At 38.1% G+C, this 25,902-nt stretch overlaps 1 protein-coding gene and 1 long non-coding RNA gene across 2 annotated transcripts; one reads left to right on the top strand and one right to left on the bottom strand.

The window, feature by feature from the left end:
- The first annotated feature begins 1,852 nt into the window (after positions 1-1,852).
- Positions 1,853-5,757, top strand: LOC139973813 (uncharacterized). Its single transcript, XR_011795332.1, has 3 exons — positions 1,853-1,936; positions 2,550-2,737; positions 3,858-5,757. It is a non-coding gene; the product is annotated as an uncharacterized lncRNA (long non-coding RNA).
- A 1,098-nt stretch (positions 5,758-6,855) lies between these two features.
- On the bottom strand, positions 6,856-20,669 carry LOC139973812 (uncharacterized). Its single transcript, XM_071980681.1, has 7 exons — positions 20,108-20,669; positions 16,826-16,990; positions 14,950-15,257; positions 14,061-14,154; positions 12,269-12,316; positions 10,525-10,618; positions 6,856-10,143 (listed from the first exon to the last, which is right to left on the bottom strand). Exons 1-7 carry the CDS (start codon positions 20,166-20,168, stop codon positions 8,307-8,309), a joined length of 2,607 nt encoding a protein of 868 aa, XP_071836782.1. The 5' UTR covers positions 20,169-20,669; the 3' UTR covers positions 6,856-8,306.
- Positions 20,670-25,902: the final 5,233 nt, after the last annotated feature.

Raw genomic sequence — 25,902 nt, 5'->3', positions numbered from 1 at the left:
TAGTGATTACGTAACCGTTTCGTCGCTTCCTTATCCGTTATCTTGCAACCTGCGTATATTCTACGTCCTTCCGCCAAAGTAATTTGCTGTGGAGCTCAAAGCCAGTTTGCAGTTCCCTTACTGACATGAATGCTAACTTGGAGGGAGTACACAAACGATAACGTCAGTAGAGAAGCCTACCTGGTTCAAATCGGCATATATTGTATATGAAGGAGGTCATAAATCATACCATAAAATGTGCTAGAAAGTCAAACCATGGCCATTTATGCTCAGATATGAGAAGATGGAACTTAAAGAGGAACGTGAAGAGGCATTTTGCCACCCTTAAAGTAATTTCTCCCTCCTTGATTTTTTAATTCTCTCTGCGCAGTCTCTGAAGACTCAATCATTAGGTGGATAGTTTTGAAAACATTTAGACATTTCAACATGATACAATTTTGGGGTAAAAAAAAAAAGTGTTTAAGTGACATTGCTTACTTTACGGAGACAATATTGTATACTTAATTGATGGTTGAAGACTCCATGTCAATATCTTCATTGGACCTATATATCTTTAAATATATATGTTTGATTCGTCATTGATCAAAGTTCACAAGTCAAAGGTTAAGAAACCTAAACTCATGCCTGTGTGATTGATGACGTCATCGGTCAAAGGTCAGATGTCAAAGATCAAGATATTTCTTTCAGTTCTTTAAGCCATTTCCTGCTTGTCAACAATGTCAACATTTAGGAAAAGGGCATTAAATCACACGATATGTAGAGAATGATGAGACACATTTTAAAAAAGTGCAGATTCAGGTGTTTAGGGTCAGGTCAAAGATCAATTGAGGTTACATTCTTCATTATCCTTTTTCTACTAAACTTAAAACTAAACTATATATACGTAAAACAACTGTATTCAGGCTATCAACAACCAGATGCATTCAGAAGTAACACAATTTTGCTTGTTACTGGCTGAGTGTGACAAAAATGAAATTTGTTCTCATATGAACGTACTCTAAATGCAACAATGACCTCATTTTTGCTTCTTTGTTTTTATTAGGGAGGGGGTAGGGTGGGGAGGGAGAGAGGGCTATAGGTATTGTACAACTGCATGTAAGTTCCATTACTTAATATTTAAAAAAATATTGATATTCTGTGGCTGCAGTGAAATGATAACATTGCAACTTTATCTTATTAATTTATCATCAGTTGCAACTTGAATGGACCTGACAGTCACAAACTGATTTCGGATATGAAAACTATCTACTGAAGTCCTATTACACTGAGGTAATTAAAGGCGCGTAGCCAAGGGGGGGGGGGGCGAAGGGAGCGACCGCCCCCCCCCCCCCCCCTTGAGCATATTTCCTTTGTATGTTTTTATGATATCGCTAGTAATTTCAAAAGGGAAATGCTAAGATGCAAATTACAAGGTCTGGGAAGTGCCATTGCCAGCGATCTGGGAGGCATTTTCGGCCAAATTTCATTGTACGCTTCGCGCAAAATATGGTGGCGCTACGCTTAGATAGTTTGCAATGCCGTATCTACAGCTCTGATAGTTTGCCTACAGGTTCGCCTTCCCTAGGCAAATTCCTCGCTACGCGCCGGGGTAATTATAACAATACTTTCTCTCAGGCTATAGCTTAGAGTGGCTTGGGTCTCATGAAAACTTTTAAAATCAGGTTAATTTTATAAATATTTTGAGGTTTTCTTTACCTTTCTCACTCTTGAGTCGTTCAAGGTGGCGTGACATCTAGTGGATGATTATTTGAATAATAATAATACGAAGAAGAAGACAACACTAAAATTATTAAAATGCTCCATCCATCCATTCGTTCTTTGTTCCTTTTTGTCTTCTTCTTCATGCATCATCAGCCGCTGTTGTCTGTCATCTGTGCTTCCAACGAGCTGACCTACATAATGATTTATTTGCTTTCATTTACTGAAGGACCGAATCGTAAGTTATCTTATTTGAAATATAACAAATAGGAAGATTCGAAAGAAAAGTTACGTTATTTTTAATATATTCAGAAAGCTATAATTTAGGGCTTCATCTCCCCCTGTTCATGTTGTGCTTACTCAATCGATTTTAAAGGTTACGGTACCCTTGCAATTAAGTAGAGAAACCACCCCCACCCCCCCCCCCCCCGCGCCACCATCTTCAACTCACACTCCTCACCCTTACCCCTCTCAATAGTAGAGTAGTAGAGGCCATATTTGAGGTACGTTCGTTGGGCTATATTGTGTTAGATAAACATATAGGGTATGTATATACAAATCTTTGATTTGAGTTCTCTTCTGTGCAATTGATAGTATTAACGAATAATTTTGATAAGCGCTGGATCCAATGCATTAAGTGTACATGAAAATTGTACGCATGCGTCAGTTTAGATATGAAGACGATTTTTTCCCAAACTTGGGGGTCACCATCACCCCCCCCCTACCCCTTCCCTCCCAACGTATTAAGGCCAACTCTACATGGGCACACATGGATATGTCGAATGTAAGTGATGGGAAGTCCAACTTTTAACCACAAGAATTTTACCATGATTTTGTACTATTTTCTACAGTTTTTGGATTTCCTGGAATGTTCAGGATCATAGCTTACGTGTCGTGCCCCGGTGCCCTTTATAAGGTCTTTATTAACATCGTTCAGCTTATTACAGCAGCCAAGGTCATAGCAAAATATGATGTGCTTCAAAGAAGTAAAAAGATGAATGTCGGACATACCTCCATAGAACATCGACCTTCACAATGAGTAAGACTACATGGACAGAGATTATATTAACTTTACACACTTAGTTAGTTGCCTGTGATCATGGGCGGCGATCCTGGGGGGGGGGGGGAAGGGGGGATATATCCCCCCATGAAAATGGGTGGAGGGGATGTAATACACCATTTCCCCCCCCCCTCCACCAAATGCCAGGGATAAGAATATTTTCATGCCTTTATATGCATCATCGTGAATGTACGGCTCTTTTTTAGCTTCATTTCTCGCCTACCATAAACGCAGTGCGATCTTTTCAAATAAACCGTCTTTATAAAGCAAGAATAGTTGACTGTAGGCTTCATTGGCCCTATAACAACAAAATGTATTATTGCGCCCACGGTATTGATATAGTACATATATGCACCCTATAATAGCCTGCATGAGGCCATTTTCTTCATCGAATAATATAAAAGAGCTCTCGAACATTCTAACGTAACGCCTGAAACAAGATTGACAGGGGCAATTTTCCCAAAATAACACCCGAAATTCCAAAAAAAAGGTATTTTGGATCCTGATTATGAGATATTTCGGACATGATATCCCTATTTTAAAATTGGGTATATGCCGCTTCAAAACCTCGGGAAGTGCCATCTAGAGGGTTTGTTAATCCCAACATTTTCGTGTACGCTTCGCGCCAACCCATGGTGGCGCTACGCTTAGATAGTCAACAAGGTCATATCCCCCCACTCGGAAGTACGGATCGCCGCCCATGCCTGTGATGTCCGTATCTTCATTTTGTTTCCCATTCTCTTTGTGCTGCCACAAGTGCGCCCCCGCTTTGGAACTTGAAGAACTCGAGATACGTTTGTAACGTGTATATAGTTCATTGGACGAGCGTCCTCTATTTATGTATCAAATATTGACTCCTAGAACCAAACATAGAGTGTTTGGCCAAATGAACAAAGGTGCCATATTGTTACCCTACAACGAGCGTGCTCTTACATAGCATCCTACGTTTCTTAATAAGTTATTTATCGCTAATATAGATAGGCCTACCCTAAGTTAGACCCGTTGAAAGGCCCGTTCAGTATTGGGCATAAGGCTTAACGTAAGCGTTACCGTAATTCACATACATCGCATAATCTATGTACTATTATCTGCCTTCCAGTTAACTCGCCGAGCTGGAATTTCCAAATATTACCATCTCTATCGATCTCTGGGGGAAACGATGCATTGGAATTCTCCGACCTGGACGAGTGCAGCAACCACTTAACTACACAATACTGCATTTTAATCTACGTTAAGCCTCATCTACGACACCTACTGCATAGTGTGGTAGGCTATATATTATCGATACAGTCAGTAGTCAAAGCCGTACACAAGCTTGGCTTTAGCTTAGGCTACTTGAGTTTCTAAGGGTTACAACATGACAGGTGTACATCACGTGATCCGATTTCACCAATCGCAGCAATCCTGTTTACAACCGGATTGACAAAGCTCTCTGCTATGTTTGGCTCTGATTGGCACATGGGGATGGTTCTGCATGATTGGAACAAGCATTTTATAAAACAACAGAAACCAGACAAAACGAATAACGGTATTATCGATACGAAGTTTGCAAGTTTCTTGACCGAGACTAGTGGAGAGGTGTACCTCGAAATGATATATTCTGATTAGAGGAGTCGGGTCTCGATAATCACATCTCTATGGAGTTGGCAGGTTTTCTTGCTTTGTTGATAAGATCTAAATTAAAGGCATATTCCTAGTGGCTGACGTTGAATTATGTTACTTGGTCAAAACCAAGTCATCACGGTGTTTCGTTTCGGCGAATATGATATTTTTTTTTCCTTTAAAATGGGGTGATATTTTGTGAATGTATCTGGCAACGGCAAAGTGAATGATGTCATCATGGCAATTCAGCTGAAAATGTATTCGATTTTCTCTGTTTTGATATTTAAATCTTTAATTCACAGAAGGGAATCAATTTCTTACAAGACCTGGAAAGTGCCATTTCCAGCGATCTGGGAGGCATTTTCAACCAAAATTTTCTTGTACGCTTCGCGCCAAATATGGTGGCGCTATACGTTTAGATAGTTTGCAATGCCGAATCTACAGTTTCGCCCCTCCCTTGGCAAATTCCTGGCTACGCGCGTGTTCTACATCATGTTACATGTTGATGAAATTCGACGTATACAAAGAACATTGATATTGAACATTCCCTATGTGTCACACTTCAAGGAAAATTCAGTGATGGCGTCACACACCAGCTACTGTACGTAAACCAACGTCCTGAAATGACAGAAGGGTCTAGCCGATCAACAATGTCTCCAGTTGGGGACAACATATTGAGATATGGTTTTATCTAACTGTGTATTATTATGTTTCTTCTCCGTAACACAATTGTTACGTTATACTAAAATGTTTAAGATTGAGGTATAAAACCAATGTATTAGAAAATCAAAATAATTACAACTATATCAATATTTCAAAACAAACAATCCCAAATAAATGGTTACAGAAACGAAGTAGAGAATTTTCAACGATATGGATGGAATAAATGAAGGTGGAAGGGATAAAATTTGAATGAATGAGAACTTTCAATCTTGTGTATGGTACAAGGGTTCTTAAAATAGAAACTAGTTTCACAAAAAAAAAGTCACAAAGAGATTAGTTTCTAACTTCACGAAGAGAATTGTACAAAATAATGTCATTTCTTACAATTGTTATTTCTTTCTAACAGTCAGCTAAATTAACTTTATATACTTATTCGAAATCGGTGATCAATTTTTTTTCATGTCAATCCCGGTGCCTGTGCATACGAAAGCGTAGGACATTCACAGGTAAACTCGATGTCAGTAAAAAAAAACATTTTAATGTTGCATTAAATGGAAATTGAAGAGAATTGTATATGAAGTTGACACCAAAACCTTATAAAATGTGATCGAAAGAATTCAAATTGTCATTACTACATACTATACATTCATACATTCGCAGATCTGGAGGACGGGAAGGGGGGGGGGGTCTTTCCACTGACCGTATATGATTGCTTTGTTTTGTATTTTTGTGACCATGCACGTCTAACGTTAACTGAGATGAATTTGGATTTTATTGCTCTTTTATTGTCCTTTTGTGGGGTTTTTTTTATTTTCATTTATCAATATAACAATCAGGGGGTAGATAGAACAAGAAAATGTCAAAGTGACAAACAAAATATTAACTAAAAATCTCTCGTTGGTTTACATCACTCATTGAATAACAACAACACAGAAAGAAAGAAAATCCCAAAGGAAAAAAAATCGACAAAATATATAAAATAGACCCACACTCTACCAACAAGCTGGACTCTGTTGAGTCGGTTATGTTAGTTCCGAACCCTGTGTGACCATCTTACTTGGCGTTGAACATGTTCCTATAACGTACCTCTCTTAACGTACCACTCACTCCCTCTATAAACAACAGCCAGCAACGGCAACAAAAGAGTGCTAACAACGGATGGAGAGGAGTATACGCATATTTTTCTATGGTAGAGGAGGGCGTAAGACAGAATTCGCATTAAGAGACTTTGCAACGTCTACCCACAAGCAAAAGAACAGAGGGCGCTGTCATGTTGGTCCTATTATAGATTTTTCTCTATAAAGGAACTCTATGTCCTAACAGAGCCGTAGATACGGCTCTGGTTCCTTAAGCTGTCGTACCAAAACCGATTCACACAGAGATTACAGTAACTACTATATATCTTAAAGTTTTGTACCACATATACTGGATAGTAAATATGATAAATCGGTAGCATGTGATATTAGGTTTACAGTAAGAACTAAGGATATGTGTAATCCCAACAAATACATCAAACTGGATTTGTTGGGGTTACACATATCCTCAGTTCTTACAGTAATCCTAATAGCACATGCTACTGAATTATAGCACGATCCATTTTATACTTTGGTACAAAACATTAAGATTTATAGTAGTTACTCTAAGCTCTGTGTGAATCGGGTGCGCACCACACTTAATTACTCCATTTGACTTACACACTAAACTCGTCAAGTGACCTCATGAGTTTCTTATTTTCTAAAATTAATATTTAATACACCAACGAAGGAAAGGGTCAGAAACACGCAACCAATATTTCATATTAGTTTGTCATTGATCAATTTAAAACATGTAAATTACAATAAATAATAACCATGTATTTTGTTTTATTAAAGCGGAACACCCGATTGAAGAAATAAAAAAACAAGTGATAATAAGTACAAAAATAATAAGTGTTGGATAATGTCCATTACCGTCGCTGCTTTCTCACCTTACCACCCTACCGTTCCGCTCACAGAAAGAACCATTCGTTTGCCAAATGGTGACAGCAAGGACACATTCTTGGTTCATTCTTTGTGAACTATTTATTTCCCCCATCGTCGTTTTCAAACAGATTCGGCTGTTCACATGAATCTTCGGCAGTTTCCGATAATTTCAAAAACATGGAATCAGTACGTTATTTTGAACTGGCAATTTGTGCATGAAAGTTCGATATAGTATACAACGTAAGTAGATTGCGTGTGAACTTTTAAGTGCTTGAATTTGACTGGATGTGTTCTCATTTATGCTTATGTCGAAGTGTACTCATTTAAATTACATGGTACGAATAAAAATGGGAATCGAGGCAATTTAAGATTATTTCAGGTCTTGTGTACAAATTCACAGAAAGAAATGGTTCTCGTTGATAAAACAATATCATCATTTCGATTTTTTTTTCATGGAATTCAACGTATTCGCTATCAGTGAGGGTATAGGAGTTTCCCAATATTGCGTATTGTTACACTGGTATTAGAGACTACGTTACTCTGACGATTTAGTGTTAAATGGTGTATGTTAGCTAATATTAAACAAGTCCCTCGTCCAAACGTACAGCGTAATAAACTGCCTCGGTTTTGCATGTCTTAGCCCCCTGTTCCCCCCCCCCCCCCATCCCCCATTTGGTGTACACTTTACGACAAAACTTATCACTCTTTTGAAGGATCTGTGCCTATCACAGCTCGTACAAGCTAGTACCACCTTATATATACCAATTGACCTTGTAGGTCAATTGGTATATGCCACATTAGATTCGTTTCAGTACGCCATATGTTTCAGTTCCTTGGTATGAGTTCATATACCACATCGCTCGCTTATTATAAATATATTGACGATTTTTGTTGCGATTGTCTACATAAGATTACAGGAATATAACTACTGTAGAGCGATGCTTCTTTTTTGTTCACAGTAATTTTGACCATTTTGACAGCCTTTTGGACGAAGAACAGATAATGTAGAAATACTCCTACTGGAAATGAAGAAGCTTCCTTCGACAAATATAGTGGATACAGAAGTGATGTTATAAAAACGTTGCATAAATTGTACATCCAGCAATATGTTGTGGAGTGAAGATATGTAAACGACCATCAAATGACGGGTAATAATACACGCCTAATCCTTAATTTAGGATACAACTCATACACACAAACATATCCACACAATTGTTGTTCCAATCACTCTATATCACAGCAGGAAAGTACTTCGAAGACAAGTACTGTAGATGCGTTTAATTGCAAGTTTCTGTTACTATGAAAATGTCGTTCCCAAATGCCTATCCAACCACTTCATAATCATCATTTCCCGCATTTATCGATAGACTTTTGTCATTTGCTGGACTCTGCGGACTCTGGGGAGTGAAATGATAAAGAGTCAATTCTTCTCCCTCAGGTGACCTTAAAGTTGCGACAGGGCTCTTCACGTTGTCGTAGTCACTTCCGCCGGACAACCTATGTGAATCAGTCTTACTCGCAGTCTGTACAACGTCTGGCATCATAGCCAACCTGTTATATGCATCAGATGACGACGGTTCATTTGAACGAGGATTTTTCTTCAATGGAAAGTCTCTTGCAAGCTCATCATAAACGTTGACTGGGTCGGATGGTCCATCATCTGTCGGACTTATCATTTCATATTCAGAGGGCGGTTCTTCCCATTCCTTAACCGTTGACAAATTGGTCGTATCATTCAAGTTAGAAGAATCAACATTGACGTAGCCAACTTTGGAAGAAGGTGATGGGTTTTCATTGATTTGGAACGATGGCGGTTTCTTTGTTGCAGAGATATCCTTCTCGTCTTTCTCGATTTTATCAGCAGTGTTAGTACAATCTACTTCAACATCATCATATTCGTCCACAGCTGGTTGGTCAATTATACAGGTTTTGTTTGAAAATGACACTCTCCGTTTCTCGATTAGAAAATGAGGTTTCTTTTTCAAACTTGGACGAGTACCATCACGACTTGTGCTTTCTCCAGCAGTTGTGCTACCAGAGTTTCTGCTTGAGGATGCAACGGCGGCTCCTTCAGAAACAGTTCCGCCATAAAGGGTCTTAGAATCGTCGTCTACTGGACTAACAACTTCATAGAGTTCTTCACGGCAAGACTGCCGTTGTTTGATGGGCGTTGTTCTTTCACTTACATCGCCGCGAGGACTTGATCTCGATGAATTGCCAGGGCTGGATCGTCGATTATTATTTCTGGATATGGCCGATCCTTGTTGGCCTACTGGTTCATATTCATCTGTCTTTCTGCCTTGTGGTGAATCCTGCAACAGATCAAGCAGTTCACACTTCCCTTCACCAGAATCGAATATTACCTGATACTTATCAGCATCCCAACTCGGTCGCTTTACATTTAGTGGAAGAGTAAGTGCACTCCTGTCCAATGTCCTCTCCTTAAAGTTATCATTAATTACCATGTGTTGTTTCGGTGATGCTATTTGATGTATGGAAGGATAGCCACTATTTTGAGGTGGGTCACTGTTAGGACTCTCCCTCGGTGGTTCAAATCGGCCGTTAGGACTTAATGGGGGACTCAATTGCGGTGGTTGGATAAAAGGTTCCCTCTCCACATTGCTCGGGGGATTACCGTGTTCCACAGTTGGCGGATCCTCTTTTAATTCTATTCGACCATTAAGTAAGTCCGTTATTTGATACGGTCCCCTGGTATATCCGCTGAGCGTCCACTCCAGATTATCTGGTAAAGAACGACTTAACCTCTTTGACATAGGCTTAGGTGACCCATAGATCATTGCCTGGGCCCTTCCGAGAAGTCCCAGCTTTGGGCGCTTTTGAACATATAACCTACTGCTTCCCGCTGAATCGGGACTTTGAGGGCTAGGTGAACTCATTGGAGACATGCCCCTGTAGTCAAATGAACCAACAGCTTGACTAGCTCGCATAGGAAGTGTAAGCCCCTTTCGTTTCTTCTTTGGAAACTTGACAATTGGCCCTGAAATATCACTAGAAGGAGACACCGGTGGGAACCTCTCCCCACTGTAAGTACCATACTTGAAGTATTGATTCTCCGAAGTGTTAATCCCAGATATAGTGGCCGGAAGATCATATGTTGAATTGGCAACAGTGATACCTGGTGGCTCAAATTCGCCTTTACTGAAAGACAGAACAGTAAAACAAAAAGCATTTAAAATGACCGAACTCGACGTGTCAATTTATTAATCGTATTGATATCTTATACTAAAGCATTTTAATAGTTTTATTATACCTTGAGAAAAACTTGAACAACGTTTATTCTTTTAATCGAAATGTCGTGAAGTTAAGAATAATTGTCCTGAAATGAAATATTTGAATAGACGTTAGAACATACAAAATGTAGACAGAGGTCTAGCCACTAAGTGTTGACGCATTAAGAAATGAAAATGGAAGTAGATCGTTATGATTTTATTTCAGTTTCACTTAGGACAAGTGGGAAATCGCTGCCTACTATGACGTTAACCTGTGTGGAAAAAAATAGCAATTTGAAATATAACTTACTTTTTCCTTCTGAGCAGGATTAATACCAGAAAGAAAATGACGAGAACGAGAAAACCGACAGCACACAGGAGTAGAATAATCAGCAATTTCATGGCTATATAAGTAAGATAATAGAAAATGTAATATATTAAGCAAACGTGTTATAAGTTTGTTTTACAATTCGTCTTTAGAATAACTCATTTTACTAACTGTACAAGATATTCCGTTAGTTAATTCAATATTGAAGAAGCTTTTACGTCCAGTTGATTTTTGGATAATTTTGTATAGTATACTTATGTGTCCCTTCAAGCCCTTCATAACAGTGTCTCTCATTTGGCTGGACAAGTCAATGTTAATTGCAGACGATGAGCACAAACTTCCGAAATCTTTAAGAGAAACTCGAGAGTGCATTTATAGCATTAATACGCCATAATCAGTATTGGCTAGTAAGCTTTCATTAGAAAATAAGACAAAACTGTTAACAAACTGCTTATCCACTAAAGAGCCTGTGTAAGAGAATGTGTAGAAGTAAGAGGGACTGACGGTTCGATCCTAGCAGGATCTTCTTCATGTGCTGATTGACAAGTTACAGTAACAGAAGTGACAAATATTTCTCTGTGTGTATTGGTATATTACCGCACATCCTAGTGTTCAGTACATACATATATTTCATGTAGGCCATGTGCGGTACAATTAACCTAAACAGTCGAAAATTCTATTTGTTTCTAAAGTTGCAAAATATTACATTCATTCGCAGCTTTTCACCTCCCATTTTACCAAAATATCCAAAAGATGACTTCAATCCCCGAGGCTCTTCCCCTGGACGATATATCATCTTCGCCTCCACCCCCTCTCCTTCCCGCACGCGAATTTCTATTTCCTGAACCTTTCGGGCAGTGTACGTGGAGTTAAGCCAATCAGAGCGAGGCTGTGTTGATGACGTACTACGTGCTTACCAAAGGTTGAAATGGGGGAAATCACATTCGATAAGTCAACATAATTGTTGTATCCAGCAGAAACTATTGAGGTATTTAGGCCTTGCAATAATGACATTATACTGAATCATTGTGCACAACTTACGTGACGTTGGCATCGATGTATGATCGCTGTCTGATGTACAAATTTACAATGTCTTCAGATTGACATGACACTGTACTCAGTACTGTAGTACTGGTACAGTAGTATGTTACGTACTTACAGTTTACATACATGTACACAGCAATATTTGTACACATAAATATAAGATGACCATGCACTAAAACCATGACATTACTTATAATATCGATTTTCAATTCATAATATAATACTTGGACATAACTACTTGGACATGAGAAAAAGTGGGGGAAAATCCACTCAAACTCGCGGTCTTTCGTTTTCCACCTTATGTTATTGAAGCGACGCATTTACCCGACTGACCATTTTTACTGAGTAGTATGTCATCAACACAGCCTCGCTCTGATTGGCTAAACTCCACGTACACTGCCCGAAAGGTTCAGGGAAAAAAAAATTCGCTTCCCGCACCCGTGCAAAAATTGTGATTGCGCCCTGGTACACATCCCTCAAAGCAGCGGGACATACCATTCAATCTATAATGATGTGATCGACATTGGCAATTTTAATGACTCTCACACTTTTTTGCAACCGACCGTAAAGTATGACAAGATAAGTAATGAGTGAGTTCTCCCCCTCCCCCCCCTTTATTCTATAGTTTACATGGTAACATATTCCCTTTAATATTCTTCTGTTCGATAACAAATATATTTACCGGACGATTCTGTTGGTCCCTCTGGAGGTGCTGTGGTAGTCGGGAAATCTGTTAAATACGAGATAATATTTTGTTAAGTAACATCTTATGGTATCAATGTTTGTATTTGTTTCTCTTTTCCCCTGCCTAAACCATTCTAAAATGTTCTTTTCGCTTTTACCCTGTTTGACATGTACTTCCGCTTCTAGCTTCACAATTGTTTTCATAAGATTTGGTATGTACAAGTTCAGGATACAGTGTACATGGAAACCATGTTGTTGTTTATTTACTTCATGAATACTGCATGGAAGTACGACATGAAATCCATTTAGATTGTTACGTTGCTTCATATATGACTGGCAGGGGTACACATTCACCATTTTACAATGATGTATAGATCGATTTCGAAACCGACGAGCTTTTTTTTTTTTTGGAAGGGGCCCCCGGGTGGGGGCGACTACAGTGGGACTAGCCAAACAGCGTTGCGAAATACATACAAACCCCCAAAAAGCGGCAACATGTTGAGGGTTCAGATAGTGAAATCAACGGAAGCTCTAGCATTTTTGTTAGCCTTATATTAAATTAATCTTGGGAATGTAAATGTAAGGTGGAAAAAAGGAGTAATCGGTTTTGGTTTGGTTTCGTCACTTTTGTTTTATATACACTAATACGTTCATCCCACCAATCCCAACCACTTTCTCCAACCTACTCCCCCACCCCCCCCCCCCACCCCACCCCACCACACCCCCATCCCTGCTGTATCTATACGCCTCTGAAAATGAGTGTACAACGGTAGGATACAGATGACTGACAACGAGTGAACTATTCAACAATCATTCCGTAACACTTTCGATATTTTCGCCGGCATAGCGTGACTCTGCCTTTTTTTTTTAAGGTTAAGAGACTGAATATGAAAGTAGGTCGCTATGCTATTTGCATATGTACCGTATCGCATTAGCTACTGTGCTCAATTTGGGGTACATAGTGAAGAAAAGATGTGTGTGTGTGCAGGGGAGTAGGAAGCTTCCAAAAAGTGGGGGCACAACATCAGAGGGGCACTTTCTCCTTCCACAAGCACCACTCGTTACGCTATAAACCGATACACACCGGCCAAATCATGATGTGTTAGTATGCTATTAATACTGAGATTGTTTATTGTTAACCATGCTACAAAAAGAAATGAGATGCCATTTTAAAAATAGCATGTACAGACTAAAAATAACTAAATAAAATAACATATTAAAATAAACAAAGGCTTAAAATATCTAAAAGACAGTTCTTCATCAAAGGGGCACATTTTATTTGCCAGTAGGAACATGTGCTATTTTAACTTTAATAAAAAAAGTGGGGTTATGTGCCCTCAATACCCCTCCCTTCCCCACCCACCCCGGCTCCTACCCCCTGTGTGCGTGCGTTTGTTTGTTTTTAATATTTATTTTTAGAACACCCTACACTAATGTCCAATTACCTCCGGACTGCACCTGACACACCGCTTCCAAAATACCCTTATAAGCTGTACACTGCAGTTACCAAAATACATTCCTATCATGCTAAAGATGTCCTAAATAGAGTACTTTTCTTGACACTGTTTATACTCGTGGTGACATGTCTGTCTATAGAAACCTAGATGACAATGTATCAAACACATGATGTCCTGCCCTGCGTATAACACGCTCTATAGGGTATACTTGCCTGCAAACGTGTGCATGCACTACTTATTCAATAAAAAAAAAACACATTTAATACTCCAATAGAAATTGTTCTCCAGCAAATATTACCGAGATTAATATAATTAGCAAATAGAAATCGGTACCTGTTGGAGACATAGGGTCTGCTGTGATGATGATTTCGTCGATGGCAACCCCACCACAATCATTTGACGAGTTATGGAAAGATATAAAACTGATCTGAAAAGAAAACAATGGAACATATAGCCTCCACAGTATATATTATGCACTACAGACATATAGCCTATACATATACACAGTCTATATCATAAACAACATTGCAACAGGAAAGGACGGCGATGTTTGATATGCATATCAACAGCTGCGTGTACTTGAAATGAAAGTAAAACTTGTTGTGTATATATCCTTCCTCGTTAAAGACAGTATTACTATATTAGCAATGACAGGGAAGTACGTACCATATCGTTTCTGATGATTTGAATCGCTTACTATGTAGTATTATAGAAGCCAGTACTAATATTAATTTAGATACATAACCAAGTAATCAAAACAAGGATATAATAAGTTGGCTTGAAGAGTACGAAATAAGAACAAAATATTTGAAATTTCAAATAATAATGTGAATATTGGACACCATTATATGTGATATATATATATACATATACATATATATAAATATATATATATATATATATATATATAAACATACAAATATATATATATATATATATATATATATATATATATATATATATATATATATATAAATATATATATATATATATTTATATTTATACATATAAATATATATATTATAATCGAGAGACTCGAGTTCATGTCATCGAAAATTCAATCTTCATTTCAATCTTCATCTGTCACTTTGGCGGGAATCCGTGCACGTCTTGTCAGTATATAACACACATTGATAATATATGAAAGCAGTTTGACTTGGACCATTTTTTACATTTAATGAGAAATATCCATATAGCTGCCATAAAATATCCAAGTACTCACAGTGTTAGGTCGACCATTTAGTGAAACTGTTTCTGTGCTCCAACTCTCATTACCGTTCGTTTTAGAGTCCCAGGTTTTAAGATCCGTTCGATTTTCGAAAAGCTTAAGTTGAACCACAGATCCTTGGGAACCCCAGAAGAAGTATGTGACACTGACACTTAAACTGGTATATTTAACGAATGGTATTCTTGGTAAATTAATACGCAGTTCGCTAGCGTAGAGAGTGGATGGGATGTTGTTGTTGTTGTTGTTGTTGTTGCTGATGTTGTTGTTCATCACGTCAGGGTAATATGACCAAATGAATCCCTCTGTAAACATAAGTAAGCACTAAACATTACCGATCGTTTCCATATAGTTTGGTTAACGGATGAATGTTGGCAGAATTAAAAGTGATTGATAATATATAATATGTAATATGAAATAAATAATGTATAACAAGAAAGTAAAATCAAGGAAAAACGTATTTTTCTACATTTGTTTGCTATTCAAGCATATCACGCTTTTTAATAGCCGATTGTCTGAACTGCAGGCGTTCCTTTAAAAAATGAATCATTTGTGTCTTTATCTCCTTACTTCAGACTATAGGTTTAATATGTTAACCTTTTTCGAATTAAGGCCTTATGAAATCCTCTTCATTTATAACTTTTGCTTTGAAAATTCACAACAATAGAGGCAATTGGATGATATCTCTTGTTCTTTTTGGGTGGTTTCTTTGGCAGGAGGGGGGCCTTTTAAAGGAATGTTATTTAAAACCACAAAACAATAATGTTCTCTTTTCATATTTGCATTCCTTTTCTATGTGTATAAATTTAATGTCTTTGCACTAGACAAGACACCTCAGTCACCTGGTGATCCCCTGGTGTCTAAAACGATAATTTTTTTATTTTTACATTTTTGAAATAGGAGTCATTGGATACCAAAACTAACTACTGGTTAACATTAAGTTTCCTGCAGATTCTATACAAGGTTGACCGTAACATATGCACACATGCGCTATTGGATTTGCCACTTTATCTACTGATTTATATCTATAATGTATATATTAAAAAGGAGTGAACAGTGAGTTTAAACCTCCGTTATGAGTAACTCACCTCTCAGAAAAATCGGAAGAAAATACTGATCAAAATATGAAAACTCCGATATTATGCATCCACTTAATCAATTTGGTTCTTTTTCAAAGGCTACCTTACTACGTTCGAAATCCGACGCATGTGCTATATGTCAAAGTGTAAAGATATAGGCTAAACATCAATATTATTAAATCTCAAATAAAAAGTAAAGAGAAGATGCTTTTCTCCAGGTGACACATATTTCTATTTATTCTAAATGATATTAAAGTATATTCACTAACTAGCAATTAATGGAGCAAGGATTCGCCCGGGTTACAGCGAGACCAGCAGGGGCGGATCTAAGGCCGTGGGTGTCAACACACACCACTACCCACCCCACCCCCCATCCCATACACTCCTCCAACCTCCCCTTTTATGAACCCACACAAAACAAATTGAATGTATTTATCAGCCCAACCTGGCATTGACACCTATTCATATAGAGAATGCCGTTACAGCATTATACAGCCTTATTATCACCCAGAATCCACAATTTCATGTCCATAGTTTTTTCCTTCTTTTGTAACTTCTGGAACTGTTTCTGACCAGGACAATGCTGGTACTCTCCTCCCTGTCTCTCGGTATATAGGGCTACTATATATGTATATATATATATATATATATATATATATATATATATATATATATATATATATATATATATATATATATATATATATATATATATATATATATATATATATATATTTATATATATACATATTTATCTATATCTTGTCATTAATAACCAATACAATATTTCTTACCTCTTGTCTTATCGGCGTTGAGAGACCCATCGCATATTCTGGTTTTTTGGGGGATTTTTAATTGCCAAAGGAAATTGTCCTCAGTCGTAGGTGGACCGGACTTGTGACTCCCAATTCCGGCATTACATTTTGTGATGTTCACATTTGGATTGCATTTGTAAAGCTCTGTAAAAAGTTGAAAAAAAATATGTTGTTGTTTTTCTTTTTCTATGCTGAAAGATTAAACAAGAGGGCAATCCATGACGTTGCAGATTACATCTCCTTCATGACTTTACTCTTGGCATCTTAATTTTTCTACAAAGTGTACTTGTTTGCACAGCTAGTTTGAAACGTGATTGGAGTTACGATATAGGAGGAGCTCGAGACACACTTTTTAGACCAATTTGACCTTTTGACCCGACCCTAAACACCTAAATCTGTCCTTTTTTAAAATTCGTCTCATCATGCTATACATATCGTGTGGTTTAATGCCTGTTTCCAACATGTTGACAAGCAGAATGGCTAAAACCAATTGTTTAGGTTTATTGACCTTTGACATTTGACCTCTGGCATCATCAACCATGCAGGCACGAGTTTACTTGGTCAGGTACCTACCCACCAAATTTGAACTTGGCTTACGGTCTATAGGAGGAGGTGGCGACACACATTTTTTTGCTCACCTCACACATACCTATTCTCACGCATACCCACACACCCACACGCACACCCAACACACGTCCTCGCGCTTCTGGTGTGGAGTGAAGAACAATATCTCATCTCCCTAAACATAACATGTAGGGAGATGTGATAACAATTCGGTAACGGATTACAATATTCTAATCGTTGTAATCAATGATATATGCCAGCTACATATCAGTACTAACGATACAGAGAACATTCCGACAGGATAGGCCTATATGATATATATATATATATATATATATATATATATATATATATATATATATATATATATATATATATATATATATACATTGTCACCGTTCGATAAGGAAAGCAAAGCTATATACAGACTATAAAGAGTGTATACTAAAATCTCCCAAAATTTTCAATTTCGTGCAAACTTACCTATGTATATTACTTTAGCAAAACAAAACTACAATAAAGAACCTCTCATCATTATACATTGCTTAACTTTGGCAAATGGTAACCATTGAATATACATTTTACCAACCGTATATGTATGTCGTTTTAACTGCTCCACTACTTTAGTAGCTATAAGATGTTTCGCGAAATAGGTACATGAAATAAAGTGTACACTTGATAGTGATACATACACCCAATGCTCGTTAGCTTTATACCAAATACAAGGCGTTTTTTATTAATGGGAGGTGCACCTTTAAGGGAAACAAACATGTATCAATTATTTCGGTTCTTAAAAGAGCATTACCATTGGTCTTCTATATGATTAGCCACCACCAGGGAGAATTGTTCACCTAGCATAATATAAGGGACAAGTAATTAATTCTGTTCGAATTTCATTATTTCCTCGCCCATACACTTTTCAATGGTTAGTGAATAGTTTAATTTTCAATACTTCTGACATTATGATCCTTATTGGAAGTGGAGATGTAGCCATATAGGCCAGGCGCGGCGGAACGGAAAAATTATTGGGGGGGGGGCTAATGTGTGGAGACTATCTAAGCGGAGCGCCACCATCAGTTGGCGCGGAGCGTACAAGAAAATTTTGGGTTTTTTCAAACCCCCAGATGGCCGGAAACGGCACTTCCCGAGTGTTTTATGCTGCGAATACCTAGCCCTAAAATATGGGTCTCAAGCCTGCAATTTCTCAGATTGCACGTAAAAGTCTGTAAAAACATTGTAATTTGTATATTCGATGGTGTTTTAAGAGAGTAGCTATTACTCGTAGTGTACTCGCAAAGACGTTTTTGAGTGTAGTAAGGGCAGTGGCGGAGCTAGGGGTATTGGTCAGGGGGGGGGGCAAGAATGGTCTGTAGGTAACTTTCGACACTATCTAAGCGGAGCGCCACCACAGGTTGGCGCGGAGCGTACAGAAAATTTTTGAGTAAAGTTACTCCCTAGATTGCAGGAAATGACCCTTTCCGGGCCTTGCTAATTTGCAGATAAACGAAGAATGACAAATGTCAATAGGTATAAGAGAGCGCAATAAAATAGTCAATAATCGCGAATAAGTTAAAAGTAGTGAACAGCTGAAAAGGGCGCCAGCAGTCCATTTGAGTCCGTCAGGAGGGGGGGGATCCGCCCCTGATTGTATATATGGACGCTCCGCCACTAAGTAAGGGGATGTTGGAGAACTGGCTGAAATGAGGCAAGTCATTGGCCTAAGACGAAGTTGTGTTACGCTTACCGGTACTCACACTCACTGCTTCCACTTTTCACGGGGCGTGAAGACGCGGTTGGGGTAACAATGTGGTCTATAGCCAGGGGACGGGCCGAGGGACCAGGGTCCCCCAGCAATTACTAAAATTATTACACCTATATAGTATACGTGTGCATCGGACAGATCGACAAGTATGCATTGAAAAATGGGCAGATGCACGTTTCGGAGCCTTGGTAAATATTGGGGGGGCTTATCATGCATTTGCCCCCCTCAACTTTTCATTGGGGGGCTGAGCCCCCCCAAGCCCCCCCGGTTCCGCCGCCACTGATATAGGCTACTATAAAAGATATAGATCAAGCTAATTAACTGCACCTACTTGTTGGGATTTTGCTTTGTGAAATTGAGCAGTGCGCGGCAATGGTTTTGTATAGCTTATCCTCTTTTTATAACAGCAGCCTTAGATGTTGGTTACAACGATGACAAATCAAACGGGAACAATTTTGTGCCATGAAAGGTCCGGCTGTCCGGCCTGGACATCGAGAATGTGATGAAAATCAACAGAATGACGCGCATTCCATGGTTATTAGTGATACTATAGGTTCAATTTATCATTTTATTCCATAAGGAACACCGTTGGCAAACATGTTGGCACATAAACAAATGTTTATAAACACAAGATTCGAGAAAGTATATATATATATATATATATATATAAATATATATATATATATATATCTATATCTATATGTATGTATATATATAAATATATATATATATATCCATATATATATCTATCCATATATATATATATATATATATATATATATATATATATTTATACATATATATATATTTCCTATGGATTTAAAATAAAAGGTAAACAATCATATAAACACTTTTATCTCGCAGAAATAAAGTGTAATATTATTTCACTAATTTCTCGAATTTGATGAGACATAAATTAAAGAAATCCGAATTACCTTCTGTTTTGCATATACTCATCATTGTCAGTAATGACAATAACATAAGAAATGTATCCATTGAAGCGACCGTCTCCACACTGCATCCAACTGAATCCGTTATATCTAATATTCCAACGTTGATAATTGACAGGAAAAAAACCTTCTTTTCCTTTCTTTCCTAATGTGCTCAGTACAATGAATTTCGAAGTGAAGTCACAGTTACCTACATGTAAACCAGATCTCTCTCTCTCTGTCTGTTGAAAAGAATTTGTTGGACTAGTTACTAGAATAATTAACAAGAATAATATACGAATTAGACACGTTAGGGAACTAATCTTTGACTGGGAGTGTTTTGTTTGTATAGAAAACGATGATGTAGGCCTATTCCTGATCTTTCCCCTTTCATATATATAGTTCCTGTATATACTATAGCTGTAATAATAGCAGCGAGAACATCGTTCTTTTTGGCTTGTCAGGAAATGGACAGGAAATCTTTCACGGCGCAGGAAAAGTTGAACAAGCAATGACCTCATCTGGTTTATACACCGAAACCGGAGGTGGCGTCACCTATTTATTGCAGGTTTAACCTTCTGGTACACCTAAGAATGGATTTGGTTCACGTCAATCGTTCATATTAAATCGTTCCCGCTCACGGTTATCGTTTAGTGTTGATCGCATGCTCTTCAATGTAATCTAACTTCCAAATGTGTCGCATGCAATGGATCTATATAAAGGTTGACTTGGAAAACTAAGAAAGACTGGATTCTGTGCACACTACTGAAATCGCTATACATTTACGTATAAAGGATGCATTATTAGGAATAACTTTTCGGTTGTTCATGGCTTGATGCATTCTGAGGCGTGTTTACATTATAAGTTTGGTTTATAGTAGTGACCCTAAACGCAAAGGTCTTGCTAATGATACTATGTGTGCAGTTGAAAAGCCTGAGGGCGAGGGGGGGGGGGGGGGTGGAGTGGGGAAGGTACATCCGTAATATAGTTCTATTCTTCCCGGCAGAATATAAAAAATGCCCCGACTGAACCATTTCACCCTCCTTCCCCTTTCCCCCACCAACTTGCAATATTATGATATATATTATTATATAGGTTATGATATATGTTATTAATATATATTGTTATTATTATATATACTTGTATTATGAACATACTTTGTATTATAGAAGGAAGAACATCAATTGACGCAAATGAAGACATAGTCTTAGTCAGTTAACGTCACCATAGAAACTTGTAAACATAAAGTGTTGTCACAAAATGTTGAACACCATGCAAATACTGTTTCCAATCATTTCCTAACATGTTATTTTCATGGTTTTTGAAAAACTTTGTGGCCACTTTGGCATATCCATACACCAGTAAATGTTGACAGTATATAGCATACTCCTCAATTTAAAAAGGCATGATTCAAAATTTCGAAAATGAGTTTCAATAGTTTCTGCTGCACATTGTCGGATATTAGGTTCTCGTCGACTCTGGAACGCGTTGTTAAAATTTGCGCCGAGAAGTAGCAATCTTTAAAGGGAGGCTGTACTTCTTCGAATCAAGCGATCAGAATTTTTGAAAACTTGTTATAGGAGATGCGCACTATGTCAATACATTCATAAGCACGCGTCCTCCCAAAGCATGAGAATGTGATGGAAGTGTAGACTTTTACCAGTATCCAGTCCATAAACATAAACTATATTATAAATTGTATGCCATCTTTTCACATTTCATTATTTTTTCCCCACAACAATGCACAATCTACACGTATCGTTTAATTGGATTAAGTTAGATACAACAAGCATAGTAGTAAAAGGAGCTTAACAAAGTATAGAACACTCTTATTCAGGAAAAGAAGACGAATAACTGGGCCAAAACTGCTATCTATGATTATTTTTTCCTTACCGATGTTTATACACTTCTCAACGCGCTTCTTATTACAATGAGTCGTAATATATGTTGTAATAGGATATTAGTCATTTGCCCATAACTGCAGTACTGCAAACGTCCGCACTCTGCCTAAGTTATATGCAAATGAAAGTTCCTTGTTCACTTGTCTTTCCCGTAATCTTCGTTAATCTCGGCTTGACTAACTTTGATTATATTCCGATTTCCTCCTCGGGGATTTTTTTTTAAACGAATAAACATCTGTTGCTTGCCAGAAACCTCTCCGTCAAACACGAGCTATGTGACTGAAGCTAATACTATCCCAACATTTCATGAGCTAAAAGAAATGTGTAGGCCAACTAAAAGATACAAGTGACATCCATATTTCGGCATGTATATGCTTTCGGTTTCTTTTCCGACTATCTTGAGCTAAAAAAGGAGTCGCGAAACAAGCTCAGAATTCTTAATAATAAATATAACCCCGCCGGCTGGTGAATCCAGTGCTAAAGGCTGCTGCTGTTTAAGAAACTAAACTCGCATAAAAACCGTCAAACGGTCATTATTAAATAATTTCCTAGTTCACCATTGTTATTATTATCTCTTTAGTTACACTTGATCAATAGCTGAGATAACATCCCTTTCTGTTTGTCTAGTGTCCTTTATATGGTAACCTTATATTGTAATGTTATATTGTATTTAGCTTGTACAAACATATGAGAAATACATTTGAAATTGAAATTGAAAATTGAAAAACACTGTTAAAAAGAAATGTTGTAATTTTTACGGTACAACAGCCAGGACGTCTGCGCTATGACGTGATTTCACAGTATAGCCTGTGAAAAAAACAGTGCGAAGTTTTTTGTTAACGGATATATTTGGACCATAAAATAATTTCATTAGCATTCAGTTAATGACCAGCTTATATATCTTCCTGTACATGTTTCCTATTGTTATCAGATCAAGTTTTGTTGACTAATAATTGTGTACTTACTTCATAAATTTAATCGGCAACTCATTTCGCGTAATTACGAATGAATGAAACCACTGAATGATGTGTAAGAGCTAACTATTAGACGAACTGCAGTTTTACGAGTGATTGAAGAATCAAGAGATTGGTTTTACCGATTTTGTGTGTTTAAGGCAGGGTTGTCCAACCTTGAGGAGGGCCACATGGAATGATTATGATGAAGGAGGGGGCCGCATGAACCCTACGCTCGATTTTTCGATTTTTTTGCCCGAAGCCCAGGGCAACAAAATGTGAGCACTGCGCGCGGAGCGCACTGATTTATTTCCCTTCCTGATAAAACAGATGAATAAAGTCCAGCCGCCCCCCCCCCTCCGCTGAGAGTGTCACGCAAACTGACCTGTATGCAGTTTTTTGGACCCAGAAGGTTCGAATGATTGATTATATAGCTTCAAATTGTTATCAATAAATCTGCTCACTAAAATTTCTCACCGTAGAGCATCTTTGGCGGGCCGGACGCAACCCTGCGGCGGGCCGGACTGTGGCCCGCGGGCCTAGGTTGGACAACCCTGGTTTAAGGTAATACCAGGCGCGTATCCAGAATTTTCTAATCCGGGGGCGCGAATTATATCTAAGCGGAGCGCCACAATCGGTTGGCGCGCAGCGTACAAGCAAATTTCTGGTTTTGAACCCCCCCCCCCCCCTTGATCACCGGAAATGGCACTTCTCGGGCTTGAAAATGACCAGCCAGATGTACACTTTTGCCTGAGAACCAAGTATTTCCCAATATTTTTTTTCATCCATCGCCATTTTGAAGATTTTCACCAGTCACACATCATGTTCGACCTCATCGGATCTCCTGTGGATCATTGCTTTCGTAGGTGATTCTACGTCGCGGCCCACAATACCCGTCAGCCCCACTTTTCAAGGTTTTAATCCCATTATTTGTTCGGAATTTTGAAAATATTTCTCGTGAATAAATTCACTTCAAAACATACCCATAATGTTGCACAAAATTTCATCCCATATGGACAACCAATATAGAAAAACCTCCTTCAACCCCTAACAGACCGGTCAAAATTGCACGAGTAGAGGGAAGTATGATGAAGAATGTTGGTCAGGGAATTTTCGAAAATTCAGACACAGTTATAATTTATTGGTGTACAAATATTAAAACCTCTCCTAACGGATACTATAAAACTTCGTTGAAGGAAATGAAAAAATACCAGGTATTTCCGAAACCGAACACTACACACATAGGCTTAGGATGCGGAGGGGGGGGGGGGGGGGGGGTTGCAGTCCCCCAACCAAATATGTTTGTGAAAATTCGGGCAATATGCTGAGAATTCTTCGGACACCTACTGATAAAAATAAAGTGCAATGATGTAGCTATAGGAAATCAATAGTTTAAAAAAAATCTCCCTGGTAATTAAAATAAAGTTCTAAACTTGCCCGACTAATTCGCCCTTTCGGTAGTAACACGGCAAATGATTGTATGTAATTTGGCATGCGATGTAGTAACCGATGCATGCCTATTATGATATGTACATTCACATGTTGAACGCGCGCGGAGCGCGCCAACAAGTTTGTTTATATTTTTCAGGCAAGTCGTTACAAGTCGTTGGATCCACTACATGATATTCACAGGAGATGTGCTCAATTCTCCAATCGCATGCGGAATGTATCATTAGATTCTTTGTACCGGGTTGCGGTACTAGGTTTGGGGTAACAATTATCATCCAGGTCGTCGGAGAATATAACATTTTATCTGTGGATCGCAGTGTTGCATTGAAGGACATATGTCTAGTGCAGTTCGCATAGGCTATAGATCCTGGTCTATACCGAAATGCGTCATGTTCCCGGACGACTCGGTCGACTTCGAGACCAGCCACAGTTGGTTTCATAGCACAATTGTACAATTGTTTAAGGCGTCCATACACACACGCGTTATGATAGACCATAAATAGTATATATATATATATATATATATATATATATATATATATATATATATATATATATATATATATATATATATATATATATATATATATACATTAGCGAGAGAGGGAAAATGGAAACGTCAAAAATGGAGTTGTCGGTGTAAGGGGTAGGGGAGGCGCAGGCCCCTTCCAAAATCCTCGATCCGTCACTGGCTACCCTGTGTATATAATAGGGATCAGCGCTGTAATTATGTCACTGTTCCTCTTTCTCTTCCCGGTGTCTTGGCGTTTTTCTTCTACTCCCCCAATTTCTCTTTTTCTCTCTTCCTTCTTTTCTTTTCCCTTTCTTCCTCACCTCCTCCTCTTTTTCCCCTCTTTTTTCCCTTTTTTCTTCTCTCTTTTTTTCTCTCCTCTTTTTTTACCCGGGGGGGGGGGGCGAGCGACCCCAACGCCCCCACTCCTGGATACGCGCCTGACTATAGCAAACACTGTCACATTGAGCACAAAAAGGTATACAGTGTTCAAGCAATAAACACATCCTTTCATATCAAATACAATATTTCAAACAGTCTACATGATAAGTTTAACACATTATGCCCATAAATAAGCACTGAAATCCATATGAATATGCAAATTAAATAGTGTATCGATGCATGTTAAATGATACGTAACGGTAATGACTGTAATTGTGCATTCACGCAAAGGTTACCCACGGTTAAAGACGTTATTGTTATGCTAAGACCATTAATGAATATATATTGACGGTATTATGCTACTTTAACTAATTCAATGACGTCATGTTTCATGATACAATGTAAACACGTGCTATTTAACGTTTCCTGTCACTTTAGCAATAAAACACATTATAATATACAAACGGCGTGCCACACTATCATTGCATTCATGAAGCTGCGGTTACTTGGACAAATCTAGCAGGAAAGTTATTCTCAAAAGAGGATGATTCTTCGTCACCAATGGATGTTTCATAGTGGAAGTGTTTTTTTTTTTGTTCCTCAAAC

Source organism: Apostichopus japonicus, chromosome 9, assembly GCF_037975245.1.
Source record: "Apostichopus japonicus isolate 1M-3 chromosome 9, ASM3797524v1, whole genome shotgun sequence".
Lineage (NCBI taxonomy): Eukaryota > Metazoa > Echinodermata > Holothuroidea > Aspidochirotida > Stichopodidae > Apostichopus > Apostichopus japonicus.
Note: the sequence above shows the minus strand (reverse complement) of the source record. Positions and strands in the feature narration are given on the sequence as shown.